At 37.5% G+C, this 19,952-nt stretch overlaps 1 protein-coding gene across 5 annotated transcripts in view; it reads left to right on the top strand.

Moving 5' to 3' along the window:
- KIF13B (kinesin family member 13B) overlaps positions 1 to 19,952 on the top strand; it is a 301,896-nt gene that overhangs the window by 248,242 nt on the left and 33,702 nt on the right. For 3 of the 5 annotated variants that reach the window (XM_037813374.1, XM_037813373.1, XM_037813375.1), the window contains one exon: positions 524 to 635. In XM_037813374.1, coding sequence (XP_037669302.1) covers positions 524 to 635 — 112 coding nt within the window. Of the gene's footprint in view, positions 1 to 523; positions 636 to 2,207; positions 2,435 to 19,952 lie in introns of all 5 variants that reach the window. The other 2 variants (XR_005213387.1, XR_005213386.1) reach the window with 1 other exon arrangement.

The raw sequence follows: 19,952 nt of genomic DNA, 5'->3' as shown, positions 1-19,952 counted from the left end.
TACTATTCACTAGAAATTTTATTTTCTTGAATGTGTTTGAAAATAACCTTACAACAATAGAGTTCCTCTTGGGTTTCAGTTTAGAAGCTTAAGAGGAAAGGGATATCTTGAGGCAAAACAGCAGAAACAGCCTAAGAAGCAGAATATTAGGGAGGATTTCAAAATGGATGTCCTCATTTATATATGTATATATACATATATATATGCATTTTATAGGAGAGGCAACATAATATAGTATAGAGAATGTTAGACTGAACCTCAGGAGACTGTACATTGTCAACTGGAGGGAATATTAAACGTAAAGGATTATTATTATTAGGGAAATTAAAACTATAAACAAGATTGAGTATATGAGGAAGGAAAGGAATTTGAGTAAATCAAACTTAACACATTCTGTAAAGGGAATAAAGTTTTAGTAATATATATAATAGTTTTTAAAAAATAATTAAAAAATAAGATGAAGAAATATAATTTTTTTAAATTGATTAATTTGAAACAGAAATACTCATCTTGTCTTTAATAGTGCCGATGGGAAAGTCAGCAGGATGTATCCCAAACAGGACTTTCCGGAGGGATAGCTTCAGTGCCCCCAACCCTTTCTGGTTGTCTCCAGAATGATCAGTCTCCTGATCCAGGTAAGTTATAATTTCATGTGCCAATCACTCTTCTGAAATTTGAGCATATTTCTGAAATGATTTAATTCAAGATTTCTTGCCAGGTAACCACTATTCTACTAAAGTCCATCTGAATTTTCCTCTTTATTCTCTTAACATATTGAATTACATTTGATTTTTGAATGTTGAGCTTACCTTGCATTGCTGCATCTGTAATTTTTTTTCTTTTCCTCATAATAATATCTTTGTTAGGTTTTGGTGTCATGGTTATGTTGGTGTCACAAAATGACTTGGGAAGTGTTTCCTCATCATTGTTTTTTTCTAAAAGATTGGTATTGCTTTTTCTTTAAAGGTGTGTTAGAATTCACCAGTGTTACTGTGTGGGCATGGAATTTCTTTGTGGGAAGATTTTTAGTTTTGACTTCACTTTTTTTAATATAGGGTGATTCAGATTTTGCATATCTTTCTGAGTCAGTTTGTTTTGTTTTGTTTTGTTTTTTAGGTTTGTTTTTTGCAACTTATGTTTTTCAAGGAATTTTCTTTTTCATTTAAATGAATTTTCATAAACTTCACAGTGTTCTCTTACTATCCTTTTAGTGCTTGTAGATCTGTAGTGATGTGCCCTCTTTTTATTCTAATATGGATAATTTTTGTTTTCCTGTTTTTCTTGGATAGTTTTGTGATGGGTTTATCACTTCTATAATGGACAGAATCAACTATTGGCTTTGTTAATTTTCTTTATTTTCTAATTCTTATATTTCTGTTCTTATTTCTTTCTGCATTTCACAAATTTTGATATGTTTTTCTTTAATTATCTACCTATTTAAAATATTTTCTAGTTGTTCTTTGATTTCTTCTTTTGACCCTTTTGGTTATTGAATAGCGTATTAATTAATTTTCAAACATTTTGGAATTTTTCTAGATGTTATTTTTGATTTCTTATTTAATTTCATGACCAGAGAACAAACTTTCTCTGAAACAAAAATTTCAGTTATTTGAATTTACTTGAGACTTAATTTATGTCCTAGATTGTATTCTATTTTGGTGAACATTCCATGTGTATTTGTAAAGATGGTTTGTCCTGTTTGTGAGCCCAGTGTTCTGTCCTGTCACTTAGGTCAAGATTGTTGCTAGTCTTGTCCAAATCAGCAACATACTGACTGACTGACTTTTTTTTTTTTCTGCCTATTTTATCAATTTTTGAGAGAGGGTGTTAAAATCTCCAAATATATTTTGAAATTTTTATATTTTTTTCCTTTAGTTATTTAAGTTTTTTCCTTCATTTATTTAGAAACTCTTTCATTAGGTATGTATACACATTTAGGATTGTTATGTCTTCCTGATGAAGTAGCCTTCCTATTGTTATGAAATGTCCCTTTTTATCTCTGGTAATACTCTTCTCCTGAAATCTGTGTTGCCAAGTATTAATAGTACTGTGGCAGTTTGAAGCTGTATGCACCACAGAAAAACATGTTCTTAAATTTAATCCATTCCAGTGGGTGAGAACCCATTGTAAATAGGACCTTTTTTTTGAGGCCACTTCAGGTAAGGTGTGACCCACGTCAATAAGGATGGGTCTTAATCCTATTGCAGGAGTCCTTTGTAAGTCGAATGTATTCAGACATGAGAGAGAGAATGTCAGAGGAAGCATCCAGAAGCTGAAATCAGTGGAATCCAGAAGAGAAGGGAGAGACCAGCAGATGCTGCCATGTGGCAGAGGAGCCAAGAATCACCAGCAGGCAGCCCAAGAATGCTGGTCTTTGTGGGAAAAGCTTCACCTTGATGCCACCTTAATTTGGACTTTTTCCCAGCCTCAAGCTGTGAGCAAATAAATTCTCATTGTTTAAGCTGAACCATTTCATGATATTTGCTTAGGCAGCCCGGGGAACTAAAACATCAGCTTTATGAACTTTTATTTGCTTATTGTTTGTGTGGTGTATCTTTTTCTCAGTCTTTTTAATTTTAGCCTATATTTGCCCTTAAATTATAGCTGGTTTCAACTGTGCCGCTATTAACATCACTGTGCTAATGTCTATTTTAATCCCTGTTTTCAATTCCTTTGGGTATATACCTAGTAGATGGATTGCTGGGTCATATGATAATTATATACTTAGCTTCCTTAGAAAGTACCAAAGTGACAATGCTGTGTTACTGTTGCCACCATCCATTACCAAAACTTTTCTATCACCCCAAATAGAAACTGTGTACAATTTAAACATCAACTCTCCAATCCCTACCCCAACCGTGGCCTGTGATAACCTATATATTCCAGTTTTTTATTCTATGAATTTGTTCTAATTATTTTGTATTAGTGAGATCATACAATATTTGTCTTTCTATGTCTGGCTTATTTCACTCAACATGATGTCTTAAAAGTTCATCCATGTTGCTGCATGTATCAGAACTTCATTCCTTTTTATAGCTAAATAATATTGCATTGCAAGTATATATCCAATTTTTTTTTTTTTTTTTTTTTTTTGTCTATTCATCAGTTGATGGACACTTGGATTACTTCCATCCTTTGACAATTGTCAGTAATGCCACTATGGACATCAGTGTGCAAAATCTTTTTGAGTACCTGCTTTCAGTTCTTTTGGGTATATACCTGTATGGGGGATTGTCAGGTCATATGGTAGTTCTATCTTGAGCTTTCTGAGGAACTGCCAAACTGTCTTCCACAGTGGCAGCACCATTTTACATTCCTACCAGCAATGAATGAGTGTTCCTGTTTCTCCACATCCTCTCTAACACTTGTAATTTTCTGTTTTTTTAATAATAACCATTCTAGTGGATGTGAAATGGTATATCATTGTGGTTGTGATTCGCATTTCCCCAATAGCTAATGATGTTGAGCATTTTTCATGTGCTTTTTAGCCATTTTTATATCCTCTTTTGAGAAATGCCATTCAAGTCTGTATTAGTCAGGGTTCTCTAGGGAAACAGAATTGACCATTTTTATAAAATTTTCTCACAATGTGGAGATGCACAAGTCCGAATTCCATAGGGCAGGCTGCAAGCTGGGAACTCAGATGCAGGTTTTCCATGAATTCCCCAGGAGAAGCTGGCTGACTGAAGTAGAGCTGAAAATTCTCTCCTCTGACTGCTGAAATCATCACTTCTCCATTTAAAGCCTTCAGCTCTTTAGATGAGACATCTCTTATTGCTGAAGGCAATCTCCTCAGTTGATTGAGGATGTCATCAGCATAGATGCAATCAAATTAATGATGATTTAAGCCCATGAAATGTCCTCACAGTAAGAATTAGGTCATTGTTTGCTTGACCGTACAGCTGGGCACCATTACCTGGCCAAGGTGACACATGAACTTCTCCATCACGAAATCTTCTGCCCATTTTTTAATTGGGTTGTTTGTCTTTTTGTTGAGTTGTAATATTCTTGATATTAAACTCTTACTGGATATGTGGTTTCCAAATATTTTCTCCCATTAAGTAGGTTGTCTTTTCACTGTTGTGATAAAGTCCTTTGATGTGCAAAGTCCTGTTTATCAATTGTTTTCTTTTGTGGCTTGTGCTTTGGGTGTAAAGACTAAGAAATCATTGCCTAACACAGGATGCTGCAGATGCTTCCCTGTATTTTCTTTTAGGAACTTTATAGTGCTGGTTCTTATAATTAGATCTTTGATCCATTTTGAAGTAATTTTTGTGTATGCTATGAGAGAGATGGTCCCTTTCACTCTTTTGCAAATGGATGTCCAGTTCTCCAGCACCATTTGTTGAAGAGACTATTCTTTTCCAATTGAGTGGTCTTGACAGCCTTGTCAAAAATCAATTGGCCATAGATGGGACCATATTTCTGCACTCTCAGTTTGATTCCACTGGTTTATATGTGTGTCGATGTGCCAGTGCCACACTGTTTTGACCACTGTTGCTTGGCAATAAGCTTTAAGGTATCACGTGTGAGTCCTCCAACTTCATTCTTCTTTTTCAAAATACATTTAGCTATTTGGTGGCCCTTACCCTTCCAAATAAATTTGATAATTGGCTTTTCCATTTCTGAAAAGTAGGCTGTTGGAATTTTGATTGGATTGCATTGAATCTGTAAATCATTTTGGGTAGAATTGATATCATAACAATATTTATTCTCCCAAACCATGAGCATGGGATGTCCTTCCATTTATTTAGATCTTTGATTTCTTATAGCAAAGTTTTATAGTTTTCCATGTATGAGTCCTTTACATCTTTGGTTAAATTTATTCCTAGATATTTGATTCTTTTAGTTGCTATTGTCAATGGAATTTTTTTTTTCTTGGTTTCTTCCTCAGGTTGCACATTGCTAGTGTATAGAAACACTACTGATTTTTGCACATTGATCTTGTACCCCGCCACTTTGCTGAATTTGTTTATTAGCTTTAGAAGCTTTGTTGTGGATTTATTTTGGACTTCCTATATATAGGATCATGTCATCTGTAAATAATGAAAGTTTTACTTCTTCCTTTCCAATTTGGATGCCTTTTATTTCTTTTTCTTGCGTACCTGCTCTGGTTAGAACTTTTCAGAACCAATGTTAAATAACAGTGGTGACAGTGGGCATCCTTTTGTTCCATATCGTAGGGGGAAAGCTTTCAGTCTTTCACCACTGAGTATGATGCTAGCTGTGAGTTCTTCATATATGCCCATTCTCATGGTGAGGAAGTTTCCTTCTATTCCTGTGTTTCTAAGTGTTTTTCTCAAGAAAAGATGCTGGATTTTATCAGATGCCTTTTTGACATCAATTGAGATGATCATGTGTTTTTTCCCTTCATTTTGTTAATGTGGTGTATTATATTAATTGATTTTCCTATGTTGAATCACCCTCACATACCTAAGGCGAGTCTCTTATAAACAACATATAGTTGGATCATGCTTTTTTATCCATTCCACCAATCTCATTCTTTTGATTGGGTAGGTTAATCCACTAATATTCAGTGTTATTACTGTATAGGCAGTACTTACTTCAGCCATTTTGTTCTTTGGTTTTTATACATCGTATCTTTTTTTGTCTCTCTTTTCCTTTATTGCAACCCCCTTTTCTGTATTGTTGATCTTTTGTGATGTGTCTGACTGATTCCTTTCTCATTTTTGTTTCTGTATATTTTTAAAATACTTTCTCTGTAGTTACACTGGAGCTTGTGTTATACAACCTACGTCTATAACCTACTAATTTGGAAAGATACCAACTTAGCTTCAATAGCACACATGATCTCTGCTCCCATATACCTCTGTATTCTACTCTTTATGTTTTCTTTGTCCCATATTACCTTTTTATATATTTGTGTTCATTATCATGCAGTAGGCCTTTTTCTTGTTCAATTGTATTGATTCTTATTTGAATTTAAGATTTGAGTTGGATAGTGAGGTTACAGTATTATAGGGGTTTGCACTTAACCTTTTCATTTCCTTTACTGAAGATCTTCAACTCTTCACAGTACTCCAAGCCACTCTCCTGTCTTTTCCTTTCATCCTGCAGAACTCCCTTTAGTATTTCTTGTAGGGCAGCTCTTTTGTTGGAAAACTCTCTAATTTTTAAAAAATCTGTGAATATTTTAAATTCTCCCTCATTTTTCAAGGACAGTTTTGTTAGGTAAAGAATTTTTGCCTAGCAGGTTTTTTCTTTCAGTACGTTAAATATATCATACAACTGCCTTTTTGCCTCCATGCTTTCTGATGAGAAATAGGGATTTAGTCTTATTGAGGATCCTTTGTTTATGACAAATCACTTTTCTCTTGCTGCTTTCAGAATTTGCTCTTTATCTTTGGGATTTGACATTCTGATTGGTATGTCTTTCAAACTGGGTCTATTAGAATTTATTGTTTTGAGTATGTGAGCTTTTTTTTTTTTTAGGTTTTTAAAGTTTTTTTTTTTTAAATGGAATTCTATTGAGATATAGTCACATACCAAACAGCCATCCAAAGTGTACAATCAGATGTTCACAGTATCATCATATAGTTGTGCATTCATCATCACAATCAATATTTTGAACATTTTCATTAGTCCCCCCAAAATAAAAATAAAAGTAAAAAAGAACACCCAAAACATTTCTTACTCCTCTTTCCCTCTATTATTCATTTACTTTTTGTCCCCTTTTTTTCTACTCATCTGTCCATACATTGGGTAAAGGGAGTGTGAGCCACAAGGTTACAATCACACAGTCACACTGTATAAGCTATATATAGTTAAATGATTGTCTTCAAGAATCAAGGATACTGGATTGCAGTTCAGCAGTTTCAGGTATTTCCTTCTAGCTGTTCTAATACACTAAAAACTAAAAACAGGTATCTATATAATACATAAGAATAACTTCCAGAATGACCTCTGAACTCCATTTGAGATCTCTGAGCCACTGAAACTTTATTTTGCCTAATTTCTCTTCCCCTTTTTGGTCAGGAAGGCTTACTCAATCTCACAATGCCGGGTCATGTCCCATGTTGCCAGGGAGATTTACACCCCTGAGAGTCATGTCCCAAGTATTGGGGAAGGCAGTGAGTTTACCTGCTGAGTGGGCTTAAAGACAGGCTACATCTGAACAACAAAAGAGGCTTCTGGGGATGACTTGTATGCACAATTGTAAGTAGGCTTAGCCTCTCCTTTGTAGTAGCAAGCTTCATAAGGGCAAGCCCCAAGATAGAGGACTTGGCCTACTACAATGGTATTCCGAAATGCTTGTGAAAATATCAGCATTTCCCCAGTGGGAAAGTTTCATGTTTCTGCATTTTCCCCCAGGCCCTCAAGGGGGCTTTGCAAATACCTTTTATTCTCTGCCCAAATTACTAGGGGATGTATCGGGTTTTCTTATTAACCTGTACAGACCAACCAGATCTCACCCCCTATTCAAAGTTCCATGTGATTATGGTATTTGAATAAACTGACCATAGAAGTTAAATTGTATGGCATGCTACAGAAAATGTGGATTTTGTACCAAATAAATATATCTTCCTTTGGTCTCACACAGAATTCGAGGCTTTAAAACACAGTTGATATCATCCATTTCCCTTTAGTCTGGTTTATCTTAGTTCTAATCAAGTCCATTTCGTTCTTATCTCTAATTGAAGTCTGATCTCTTTTTCATCTTCTTTAACATTTGCTGTATGGGGTAATGCTGACATACATAGCTGCTGAAATCTGGCTCTGAGTCTCAGGTGTCACTCAGGTACCCGAAGTTACAGGGACTGACCAGGTTATACACAAACAGCTCATCATCTCAGAATTTAGAGACAACCATTACAACTCATGAATAGATGTGATTGCTGTAAGAGCTTACAATCTAGGACCTTTACCATAAGCCTTTCCCTGAAAACTTGTGCTCTCAGATTAAATTCTCTGAGTTTGTACATTATACCTGGTCCATATTAGTGATAGGTTATGTTTGTCTTTTTGATTCTGGCTTATTTCACTCAACATACTGTCCTCAAGGTCCATTCACCTAGTTGCATACCTCACAACTTCATTTCTTTTTGCCACTGCTCAGTATTCCATTGTATGTATACACCACAGTTCACCATTCTGTTTATCAGTCAATGTACCCTTAGGCCACCCCCATCCATTGCAAATTGTGAATACTGCTGCCATTAACACCAGTGTGCAATGTCCACTCATGTCCCTGCTCTCAGTTCTTCCAAGTATATATCCATATGGACCATATGGTAACCACATAGTTAGCTTCCCATGGAACCAATATACTGTCCTCCAGCTAGGCTGCGCCATTCTACTTCCATACCAATAGGGAATAGGTACATTTCTCTCTCCACATTTTCTCCTGCACTTGTATCTCTCCGTTTATTTTTCTAACAGTTTTATTCACACACCATACAATCCATCTTAAGTAACAATCAGTGATTCTCAGTGTAATCACGAAACTATGCATTCACCACCACAATCTATATGAGGACATTTCCATTTCTTCCCCAAATAAAGAGGAAAAGGAGAAAAAAAAAATGAAGAATAGAAATATGAAAGAGCAGAAAAATAGAAATAAAATACAGTGAAAAGGTCAGAATCCCGTACTCCCCTCTTGTAAACAGTTAGCTTTGGTATGTTGCCTTTGTCACAATTAATGGAAGCATCTTAAAATGTTACTGTTAACTATAAATTCTAGTTTGTGTTGCTTGGGTTTTTCCCCTATACCATGCAATTTTCAGCACCTTGCAATGTTGACATTCATTTATTCTTTCTCATTTAAAAACATTCTTATATTTGTACATTTAACCATCACCATTGACCACTGTAGGTTTCGCTAAGTTATACAATCCCAGTCTTTCTCTTCTTGCTTTCCAGTGTCATATATGCCTTTATCCTTCCTCTTTCAACTGTAGTCACACTCATCTTTGTTCAGAGTATTTAAAATATTGTGTTACTATCACACACTATTATGTTATACATTCTATTTCTGGATCTGTCCAATCAATTCTCTTGAACCTTCTATACTCTTTCAGCATCAAATGCCCGATCTCTGCCTTCTTTTTATCTCCTGATGACCTGTTTTCTCAACTCCCAAATTTTGCTCATCAATGTTAGTCCATTTTAGTGAGACCATGCAGTATCCGTCCTTTTGTATCTGGCTAATTTCACTCAATGTAATGTCTACTGTCTGCCATTTTGTCTTTTGGATTTTATATGTCATATCTTGTTTTATTTTTATTTTTCTCTCTCTCTCTCTCTTTTTACCCTTTCTGATAGTCTTCATTTCTACACTCTTCTCCAAACCTCTCTCTCCTGTTTTTCATCTTTGCCTGTAGTGCTCCCTTTAGTATTTCTTATAGAGCATGTATCTTGTTCAAAGACTCTCTCAGTGTCTGTCTGAAAATGTTTTAAACTCTCCCTCATTTTTTTTTATTGAGATTGTTCACATACCATATAATTATCCAAAGATCCAAAGTGTACAATCAATTTCCCCTGGTACCATCATACAGCTGTGCATCCATCACCACAATTAATTTTTTTTCAATTTTTAGAATATTTTCATTACTCCAGAAAAGAAATAAAGACAAAAAAAGGAAACTCAAATCCGCCTATATCCCAAACCAACCCCCCCTCCATTATTGACTCATAGTACTGGTATAGTACATTTGTTACTGTTGATGAAAGAATGTTAAAATACTACTAACTGTAGTATATAGTTTGCAATAGGTATATATTTTTTCCCTCTATGCCCCTCTATTGTTAATTTCTAGTTATAGTGTCATACATTTGTTCTGGTTCATGAAAGAGATTTCTAATATTTGTACAGTTAATCACGGACATTGCTCATCACAAGGTTCACTGTTGTATACATTCCCATGTTTAAACCTCCAGCTTTCCTTCTGGTGACATATGTCACTCTGAGCATCCCCGTTCCACCACATTCACACACGATTCAACACTGTTATTTATTCTCACAGTATGCTACCATCATCTCTGTCCACTTCCAAACATTTAAGTTCAACCTACTTGAACATTCTGCTCATAATAAGCAACCGCTCCCCATTCTTTAGCCTCGTTATATATCCTGGTAACTTATATTTCATGTCTTGGAGCTTACATATTATAATTAGTTCATATCAGTGAGACCCTGCAATATTTGTCCTTATGTGTCTGACTTATTTCACTCAATATAGTGCCCTCAGGGTTTCTTCATCAACCCATTTTTTTTAAGATGGTTTTCTTCACCAAGCATACATTCCGTCCTAAGTAAACAATTGATGGTTCCCTGTATAGTCACATATTTATGTATTCACCGCCATCATCACTATCTATATAAGGACATCTCCATTTCTTCCACAAAGAAGCAGGAAGAGTCAAAGAATGTAGAAAGACGAAAGAAAAAGAAAAAAGAGAGAGAGAGAAAAAAAATCACAGCTAGGAAACAACAAAAGGAAAGATAGCATTAAACTAAAGTAGAATAAAGAGTAAGACAACATTACCAATGCCAAGAGTCCCATACCCCTCCCTTTTGTCCCCCTCTTATATGCATTTAGCTTTGTTATTGTCTTTGTTACATTAAGGGAAGCATAATACAATGTTACTGTTAACTATAGTCTCTAGTTTGCATTGTTGTATTTTTCCCCCAATCCCACCCTATTTTTAACACCTTGCAAGGTTGACATTCATTTGTTTTCCCTCATGGAAAAACATATTTGTACATTTTATCACAATTATTGGGCCCTCTAGGTTTCACTGAGTTCTACAGTCCTGGTCTTTATCTTTCCTCTTTCTTTCTGGTGTCCCACGTGATCCTAACCTTCCTGTTTCAACCATACTCACAGTCATCTTTGTTCAGTGTACCTACATTGCTGTACTACCATCACCCAAAATTGAGTACCAGCCCTCTCACTCCTGTATTTTCCTGTCTGTCTGTATTGCTCCCTTTAATATTTCCTGTAGAGCAGGTATCTTGTTCACAAACTCCATCATTATCTGTTTGTCAGAGAATATTTTAAACTCTCCCTCATATTTGAAGGACAGTTTTGCTGGATATAGGATTCTTGGTTGTGGTTTTCTCTTTCAGTTTCTTAAATATATCATCTTACTTCCTTCTTGCCTCCATAGTTTCTGCTGAGAAATCCGCACAGTCTTATCAAGCTTCCTGTGTATATGATGGATCGTTTTTCTCTTGCTACTTTCAGGATTCTTTCTTTGTCTTTGACATTTGATAATCTGATTAGTAAGTGTCTTGGCATAGACGTATTGAGATCTATTCTGTTTGGGGTATGCTGTGCTTCTTGGATCTGTAATTTTATGTCTTTTGTAAGAGATGGGAAATTTTTATTGGTTATTTCCTCTATTATTGCTTCTGCCCCTTTTTCCTTCTCTTCTCCTTCTGGGACACCCATGACACATGCATTCATGCATTTCAGATTGTCATTCAGTTCCCTGAGATGTTCCTCATATTTTTCCATTCTTTTCCCTATCTGTTCTTTTGTGTGTAGGATTTCAGGTATCTTGTTCTCCATTTCCTGAGTGTTTTCTTTTGCCTCTTGAGGTCTGCTGTTGTATGTCTCCATTGTGTCTTTTGTCTCTTGTGTTGTGCCTTTCATTTCCATAGATTCTGCCAGTTGTTTTTTTGAACTTTCGATTTCTACCTAATGTATGCCCTGTGTTTTCATTATGCACTTTGTCTCTTTTGCCATATCTTCCCTAATCATTTTGAATTGATTTAGAATTAGTTGTTTCAATTCCTGTATCTCCTTTGAAGTGTAAGTTTGTTCCTTTGACTGGGCCATAACTTCATTTTTCTTAGTGTAGGTTGTAGTTTTCTGTTGTCTAGGCATCTGGTTTCCTTGGTTACCCCAGTCATGTTTTCCCAGACCAGAACAGGCTCAGGGAGCAGAAGGGGAAATATTCATTACCAGGTTTCCCTGAGCGTGTGTCTTAGAAGATCAAAATACCCTGTGAGGCCTTAAGCCACTGTGCTTTTCCTAACCTGCCCAGCAGGTAGCATCTGTTAGCTTGTAGCTCCTGACTGGTGTAAGGTGGTGTGGCCTCCTTAGTTTCTGTTTTGGCTGTTTTCCCCAGGCTCTTGGGTCTGGTTCTGAATGGAAGGCGGGTAGTACAGCTAGGCACTACCTTCTTCCTCTTAGGGAAGATACACCCCCTAGGGAGTTATCATCTGCATTTAAATAGGTTCTTTGTTTCTCTGACTCCGCTCTCTCCACCCTTGTCTGGGTCAGATCCCTGTGAACTGAAAATGGCTGAGGCTTTCTCCACTGAGCTGCTCAGGTTGAGAGAGAGAAAAGGGGGCAGAAAGCCCCCTTTTCAGGGCCAGTCCACAGCCCCCAGTTTCACCTGTTGGCCAGAGATAGCACCCAGTCCTCTGGGCTCCCTGTCCTGGGACAGAGAAGTCCCTTGGCTCTTCAAGGTCAGTTGTCACTAAAAGCCTCTGTCTGCTTTTTGGGGATTTGTAGCTTGCATTGAGTGGTCCATGTTTGCCCATTAAAACCCCAGTTGGAGCTGGACTGAGGTATATTCACTTGTTCAGAGAGTGCTGCTCTCTATCACAGCGAGGCTTTGCAGTTTGTGCTGCCATGGGAGAGGGTGTTCCTGGCTCGGGTCTGCAGTTTCTACTCACAGATTCCATGTGCGATCTCAACCATTTCTCCCAATCTGGGTTGGTGCACGATGTGTGGATTGTCATGGTTGTCCCTCAACAGTTATTCCTGATTGTTTATTAGTTGCTCCAGGGGGATTCTCTCCCTCATTTTTGAAGGACTATTTTGCAGGATGTAGAATTCTTGGTTGACAGTTTTTCTCTTTCAGTATCTTAAATAGATCATACCATTGCCTTCTCACCTCCGTGGTTTCTGCTGAGAAATCTGCACATAGTCCCTTGTATGTGATGGAACATTTTTCTCTTGCTGCTTTCAGAATTTTCTCTTTGTCTTTGACATTTCATAATCTGATTATTAAGTATCTTTGAGTCAGTCTACTGGGATCTGTTCTGTTTGGTGTATGCTATGCTTCTTGGATCTATAATTTTTCATCTTTCATAGGAGATGGGAAATTTTCAGTGATTATTTCTTCCGTTATTGTTTCTGTCCCTTTTCCCCTCTCCTTCTGGGATACCCTTGACACATATATTCATGTGCTTTATGTTGCCATTCAGTTTCCTGAGCCCCTGCTCATATTTTCCATTCTTTTCCCTATCTGTTCTTTTGTGTGTAGCATTTCAGATGCCCTGGTTCTCCAGTTCATGAATCCTTTCTTCTTCCTCTTCGAATCTGTTGTTGTATGTCTCCATTGTGTTTTTTCATCTCTTCTTTTGTGTCTTTCATTTCCATAAGTTCTGCCAGTTGTTTTTTCAAACTTTTGAGTTCTTCTTTATGTTTGTCTAGTGCCATCTTTTTTCCCTAGTGTGATTCATAATTTTTTTGCCATATCTTCCCTCAATTTGTTGATTTGATTTTTCAATTGATTTAGGAGATTTGTTTGATTAGTAATTAGCAGTTTCAATTCCTGTATCTCATTTGAAGTGCAAGTTTGTTCCTTTGGGCCAAATCTTCACTCTTCCTAGTGTGATCTGTTATTTTCTGTTGTCTAGGCATCTGGTTTCCTTCATTACCCAGTCAGGTTTTCCCAGACCAGATGGGCCCTAGACTTTGGAGGAGGCTGTATTCAGTATCAGGTTTCCCTGGGAGTGAGACCCAGATGATTGTAAGACTTTCCTGTGCAGCATCTAGACTTTGTGCTTTTCTTATCCTGCCTAGCAGGAGTCACTTATCAGCCTATGGCTCCCCACTGGCATAAAGAGGTGCATTGTATTTAATTCTCAGTGGAACTTGTCCTGGCCAGAGACCAAGGATGTCTGAAACCAAGTTTAAGGTGTTTCTGTTTTTTTTTTTTTTTTTCCCTTGACCCTAGTCCCTGGGGTCTGAGTTCTCTGAGGGAGGGATGCCACTTGTGCTGGACCCCCCCCCCTCCCTTTTTCTTCTGGAAGATAACCCCTTTAGGAAATTGTCTTCTACTCTTTAGTTTTTCCTTGGACTCTCTAACTTAACTCCACCCTTGCCTGGATCAATGCTGGCAATTGAAAATGCCTGAGGCTTTCCCTAATGAGCTACTTAGAATGAGAGAGAGAAAAAAACAGAATAAAGCAAAAGGTCCCCTTTTCAGGGCCAGTCCCCAGCCCTCCAGTTCAGCAGGTGGGAACCGCACTTGGCACCCAGTTCTGTGTGCCCCTTTTCTTGGGACACAGCCTTTTTCCAGTATTCTAAGTTCAGCAGACTCCAGAAGCTTTTGTTTTTATTTATTTATGTATTTTTTTCCCCCGTCAACCCTGCCTCCTCTCTGCCAGGATAAACCTTTGGCCTTTCCTGCTTCCTCTGGGTTTATCTGTGCTCTTAGCATGTATTCAATAGTCCACATTTGTAAATTAGACTGCAGTTAGAGCTTGGTTGAGCTACATTCCCTTGCTCCTGGTTTCTTTTTCCTGCAGCAAAGTTTTGTAACTCAGCCTGCTGTGCCATTGTGGGAGGGGCACCAGCTCCTTAGTTTGGTAAGCTTTAGTTACAATTCTATGCTGCAATCTTAGCAGTTCCACCCATTCTTGACCGGTGTCGAATGTTGTCCGGTCACCGATGTCCCCCCATCAGTTGTTTCAGACTATTTTCTAGTTGTTCTTGGCTATTTACTAGTTTCTCTAGGGGACTAACTAAATTTCACACCTCCCTATGCTGCCATCTTGCCCTGCCTCCTTTTGTAATAATTTTAAGATTGGGAATTGTGAGTCTTCCAATTTCATTCTTCTTTTTCAAGATGGCTTTGGCTCTTTGGGGACCCTAACTTTCCCATATAAATTTGATGGTTGATTTTTTCATTTTTGCAAAGAAGATTTTTGGAAGTTTGATTGACTGCAGTGAATCTGTAAGTCACTTTTTGGTAGAATTGACATCTTAAGAATATTTAATCATCTAGTCTGAAAACATGGAATGTCCTTCCATTTATTTAGGCCTTCCTTGATTTCTTTAGCAATTTTTGTAGTTTTCTGTGTACAAGTCTTTTACATCCTTAGATTTATTCCTAGATATTTGGTTCATTTGCTTGCTATTGGAAATGGAATTGTTTTCCTTGATTTCTTCTTCTGCTTGTTTATTACTAGTGTGTAGAAACACTAGTGATTTTTGCATGTTGATCTTGTTCTTTGCCACTTTGGTAATCCGTTTACTAGCTCTCATAGCTTTGTTGTAAATTGTTCAGAATTTTCTGTACGTATGATCATGTCATCTGCAAGTAGGGAAAATTTTATTTCTTCCATTCCCATTTGGATACCTTTTATGTTTTCCCCTGCCTGATTGTTCCAGCTAGAATTCTAGTACAGTTTTGAATAACGTTGATTTCTTCTTTGACCCATTAGATTGTTTAAGAGTATATTGTTTAATTGCCACTATTTGTGAAATTTTCATTTCTCCTTTGATTGATTACTAGCTTCATCCCATTGTGATCTGAGAAGATACATTGTATGATCTCAGTATTTTTGAGTTTATTAAGTCTTGTTTTTTGACCTAGCATATAGTCTGTCCTGAACAGTGATCCGAGCACACTAGAGAAGAATGTGTTTTGTGCTGTTGTTGGGTGAAGTATTCTGTATATTTGGGTTAGGTGTAGTTGGTTTAGAGTATTATTCAGGTCCTCCATTTCTTTATTGATCTTCTGTCTAGATTTTATCTATTATTGAAAGTGGTGTATTGAAGCCTACTATTGTTAATTTAGAGTCCTCTGTTTCTCCCTTCAAATCTGTCAGTATTTGCTTCATGTATTTTTTTGGCCCTGCTGTTAGGTGCATATATATTTATAATGTTAATGTTTTCTTGCTTGTGGAATTGACCCCTTTATCAGTATTAATGACCATCTTTTTCCCTTGCAACAGTTTTTGACTTAAAGTCTATTCTCTTATATAGGTATAACCCGGCTCTCTTTTGGTTACTATTTGCATGGTATATTTTTTTCCATCCTTTAACTTTCAGTTTTTTTTATATCTTTGAATTTAAGGTGAATCTTCTGTAAACAGCATATGGTTGTGTCGTAGTTTTTATCCATTCTGCCAATCTCTGCCTTTTGACTGAAGAGTTCAATCCATTTACATTTATAGTAACTACTGATAATGCAGGATTTTCTTTTGCCATTTTGTTATTTAGCCTTTGTACATTTTAAACTTTTTTTGCCCCTTAGTTCTTCCCTTAATATGCCTACTTTCATATTTATTTGTATTTTTGATTTGTACCATATTGAGTCCCTTCTCATTTCCTTCTGAACTTATTTTTCATATATTTTCTTTGTGTTTACCATGAAGTTAAAATGTAACATTCTGAATCTATAACAATCAAATTTGATTTGATAACCAACTGAACTTGACTATATACCCTTCTGACCCCACCCTCCCACTTTTTTGTACTTGTTAAAATTGTTTATTTGTTTTCCTCATATCCTTTAGTTTTTTTCTTGTTTTCCTTTATCACCTTGAACATTTTGAGGATCATTTTTTGAAGTTTTCAGTTGTCTGGGAAGTCCAAACTCTGTTCCTCTTCACTGATTGTATCTGAATTTTTATCTTGTTCCTTTGGATGGACCATCATTTCCTGTTGCTTTGTTTGTCTTGTAATCTTCTTTTTCACACTGTAAACTTTAATAATTTGAAGTGTTAATTCTGTGACTTAGTCCTTGAGGGTGCTGTTCCTTATGTTTGTATTCAGCTAGTGATGAGACAGAGATTTTCTTGAATGCCAGGAACTAATCAAAATAAACCCAAACAAAAAGCATCTTTCATAGTCTTTGCAAATTGGCTCTGTTTTGGCTGGTGGTCTCCTTCAGAGCTTAACCCTCCTATCGAGAAGATTCAGCCTGAGTCAAATGCAAAGTGCTAGTCCTCTCTCTGTTTTCTCTGATCCTGTCAGGAGCTGCGGAGCCCACTTCTTTTCCTGGGTTTGTGCTTGCTAGTGGCCTTAGGACTTCTCTCTGTTTACACTTTACATGAGTTTGAAAGAATGCTCCCCTCTACTCCCTCTGAAATAGATTTTCACCCTCTTCTGGGTGCTCTCCTGTTTAACTTAATGCAGATATCTTTGCCCCATGCTTCTTTGACTGTAATAGCATAAAAGAGATTATATTTGGTGCCTTGTGCATTTCCCTTTGACTGACCACCTCATTTAACCCTGCCCTGGGCATAACCGCAACTAGCAGGCCTACATCTCTGCACAGTTTGGATAATACTCTCTGAATGGGCCTTGGCCGTTGCTGCTGCTTCTGCATACAGTTACTTGCTGCTTTGGCCATGTAATTTACCACCAAGGCCTGGATCTCCATATGGCTTGGGTCATAAGAAGCTGGCCTCAACTTTTCCAAATACCCTTTCCCCTTCTGCCTTTTTGTGCCATGTAGTTTGAAACTTCCAAACCCTAGTATCTGTGTGTGAGAAAGCCCCACCCCTTCTCTGCATCACAGTAAAGGCAAGAGTCTGGGACCCACATGTACCTCTTACCCACACTCCTCCACAGACCCTTACAGGAGCCTATGGCCCCTCTGCTGCCCTTATTCTCCTCTCTCCTCCTTCAGGCTCTTTGGTCTAATAAATCTATCCTTTTATGCATTCTTGGCTGGCTGGCAATCTGTTTGTGCCTTATCACCCAAAAAGCTTTCACATAACATCCAAGACATTGACTTAATCATTTCTTATACTGTCTGCAATGTGCTTGTCTGTCTTTTGTCTTGAAGACAGATTCTGGGAGGGTGAGCCCCTGACAGGTTTCCTTGTTTTTCAGACTTCCTCTCCATAGATTGGCACTGATATACAGACACCCCAGTATGCACCCGTGGGCCACTGTTCCCTCTGTAACAGGGCTAGAGACCCACATTGGGAGTGCAAGGTCGCTCCATCCTTTGCTGTGAAGCAGGCAGGTGATGGGCCAGTAAGGGTTCCAGGAACAGCTTCTTTGAGTTTTGAAGCAGTGTTTTCGTGATTCAGCACTTGCCCAGTTAAAGCAGCCCTTTAACTGTTTTCTGTAGTTTTGAAGATTACTGTCTTTAAGACTCCTCTGCTGCCTGAGGAGGGTTGGAACAGTGGTCTCCCTCAGAGGCGGCCCCTAGCAATCTGAAGTAGCAGATCTAAAGCAGTGATCAGAGATTAGAATTTGAAGGACTAGATCTTTCTTTCCCACCCTGGCACCAAGAAGCTGTGCCAGGAGCCCAGACTACAGTCTCCATTGCTGCCTGCCATGTAACTGGGGGATGGTGAGTGGCAGCTGCAGCAGAGAGAGTGAAATTCACAATAGCAATGTAGGAGCCTCTTCCTGCCACTCTTCCTTGGATGCTGCACAGTTTTCTCTATGCCCCAGAGTTTCAAAATGGTTGATTCAGATAGTTCCTGCTAGTTCAATAGTTGTTTGGGTGGAAGGACTGATTCCTGGAGCTTCCTACTGTGCTATCTTCCACAGTCCCTTCCCTCTAAAATTCACTTTCTTTGTTCACTCTCCAAAGCCTTCAGGTTATTTATTTATTTATTTTTTAACTTGTTCAGAGTTTTATAGTTGTTCTCTCTGGGAGGATTTGTATGTCATGAATTTACTCTGCTGTACCAAAAATGGAATTCTTTAAACTTATCTTAATACTATTCAGCTTGTATTATTTCCTTCAGTTCTTTGGGTATCCTTTATTTGTTAGGTCTCATGGTTTTCCCTCATTATGGATCATTTTCTTGATATGGTTTGCAATTTTTTTCTTTTTAAACTGCCACCATTTCTCCCTGTTTTCCCCCCATTGGAATCCCATCTGTCCCGTAATGTGGCGTATGCCACGGAATACTTTTGTGTTTGCTTCTTCCAGGGCCCAGGAGTTCATTGTTCTGGATCCATTTTCACAGTAATTTCTTGGTTTATAGATTCTCATTCCTTGTGGGTATTTATGGTTTTGATTCCACACACCTAAGCAAAGAGCATGCCTGGGTCTTTAAATTTGCTGGAAAAGATTCTTGCCTCCTTACTCTGCTCATCCTTATCCACTTACATAGAATCCTGGGCTAGTGGGAAGAAGTTTTCTTGGCCCCCTTACCAGTGAGTGATCACACTTTTCAGGGTTCTGGCTTATTGCAAGTGTCTCAGGTCCAGCAGCTAACCTGATGCTAGCCTAAGATTATGTACCCTGCTGTGTCCACCAGAATTTTTTTAGGGTAAACATGGGAACTTACTACTTTTATGTTAAATTTCCTCTTCTTTTATGGCTCTAGAGGATTTTCCTTTCTATCAAACTCAGCTGAATTTGTTTCTTTTCCTTCTTTTGTTATTTTTTATGATAAATTCTATTTTTAGAGCAGTTTCCAGTTGCAGAAAAATTGCGGAGAAAGTTCAGAGTTCTGTATTTTCCCCTCTTGCCCTCTCCCCAAATTTCCCCAAATATTAGCATCTTAAATTAGTGTGGTATACTTGTTACAATTGATGTTACTGTTTCACCTTCTTATATGGTTCTAGGAAATTTTCTTTCTATCAAGCTCAGCTGCTTATTTACTTTTCTCTGTTTGTTGCAGTGGGAGAGAACCCTACTTTAGTTCAGCTTACTGTGTTGCCATGGCTAGAAGTTATGCATTTTATTCAGAGTTTAGAAGCTTTTCCAATTTTTGCCCTTTCTTTCTTTAATACCTCTGCTCCTGCTTTGTTCATATCTGTAGATAGAAAACAACTGATTAGCATTGTACAGTTGTGAAGGTCATGCTCAGTTGTACATTTATTATGTTGTAGCTTATTCTTCTGACTACTGTGTTATTATAATTATTTAATAATGTTAAACTCTGTAAATTTACATATTATCTGGAAATATTTTTAATATATATTTCATGAGGATTTGTTTAAAGCCAAGCTCTTTTTTAATATTCTAATCCCCTCCCTTCT

Source organism: Choloepus didactylus, chromosome 20 (genome assembly GCF_015220235.1).
Source record: "Choloepus didactylus isolate mChoDid1 chromosome 20, mChoDid1.pri, whole genome shotgun sequence".
NCBI classification, from domain to species: domain Eukaryota; kingdom Metazoa; phylum Chordata; class Mammalia; order Pilosa; family Megalonychidae; genus Choloepus; species Choloepus didactylus.
This window is presented reverse-complemented; position numbering and strand designations above follow the sequence as displayed.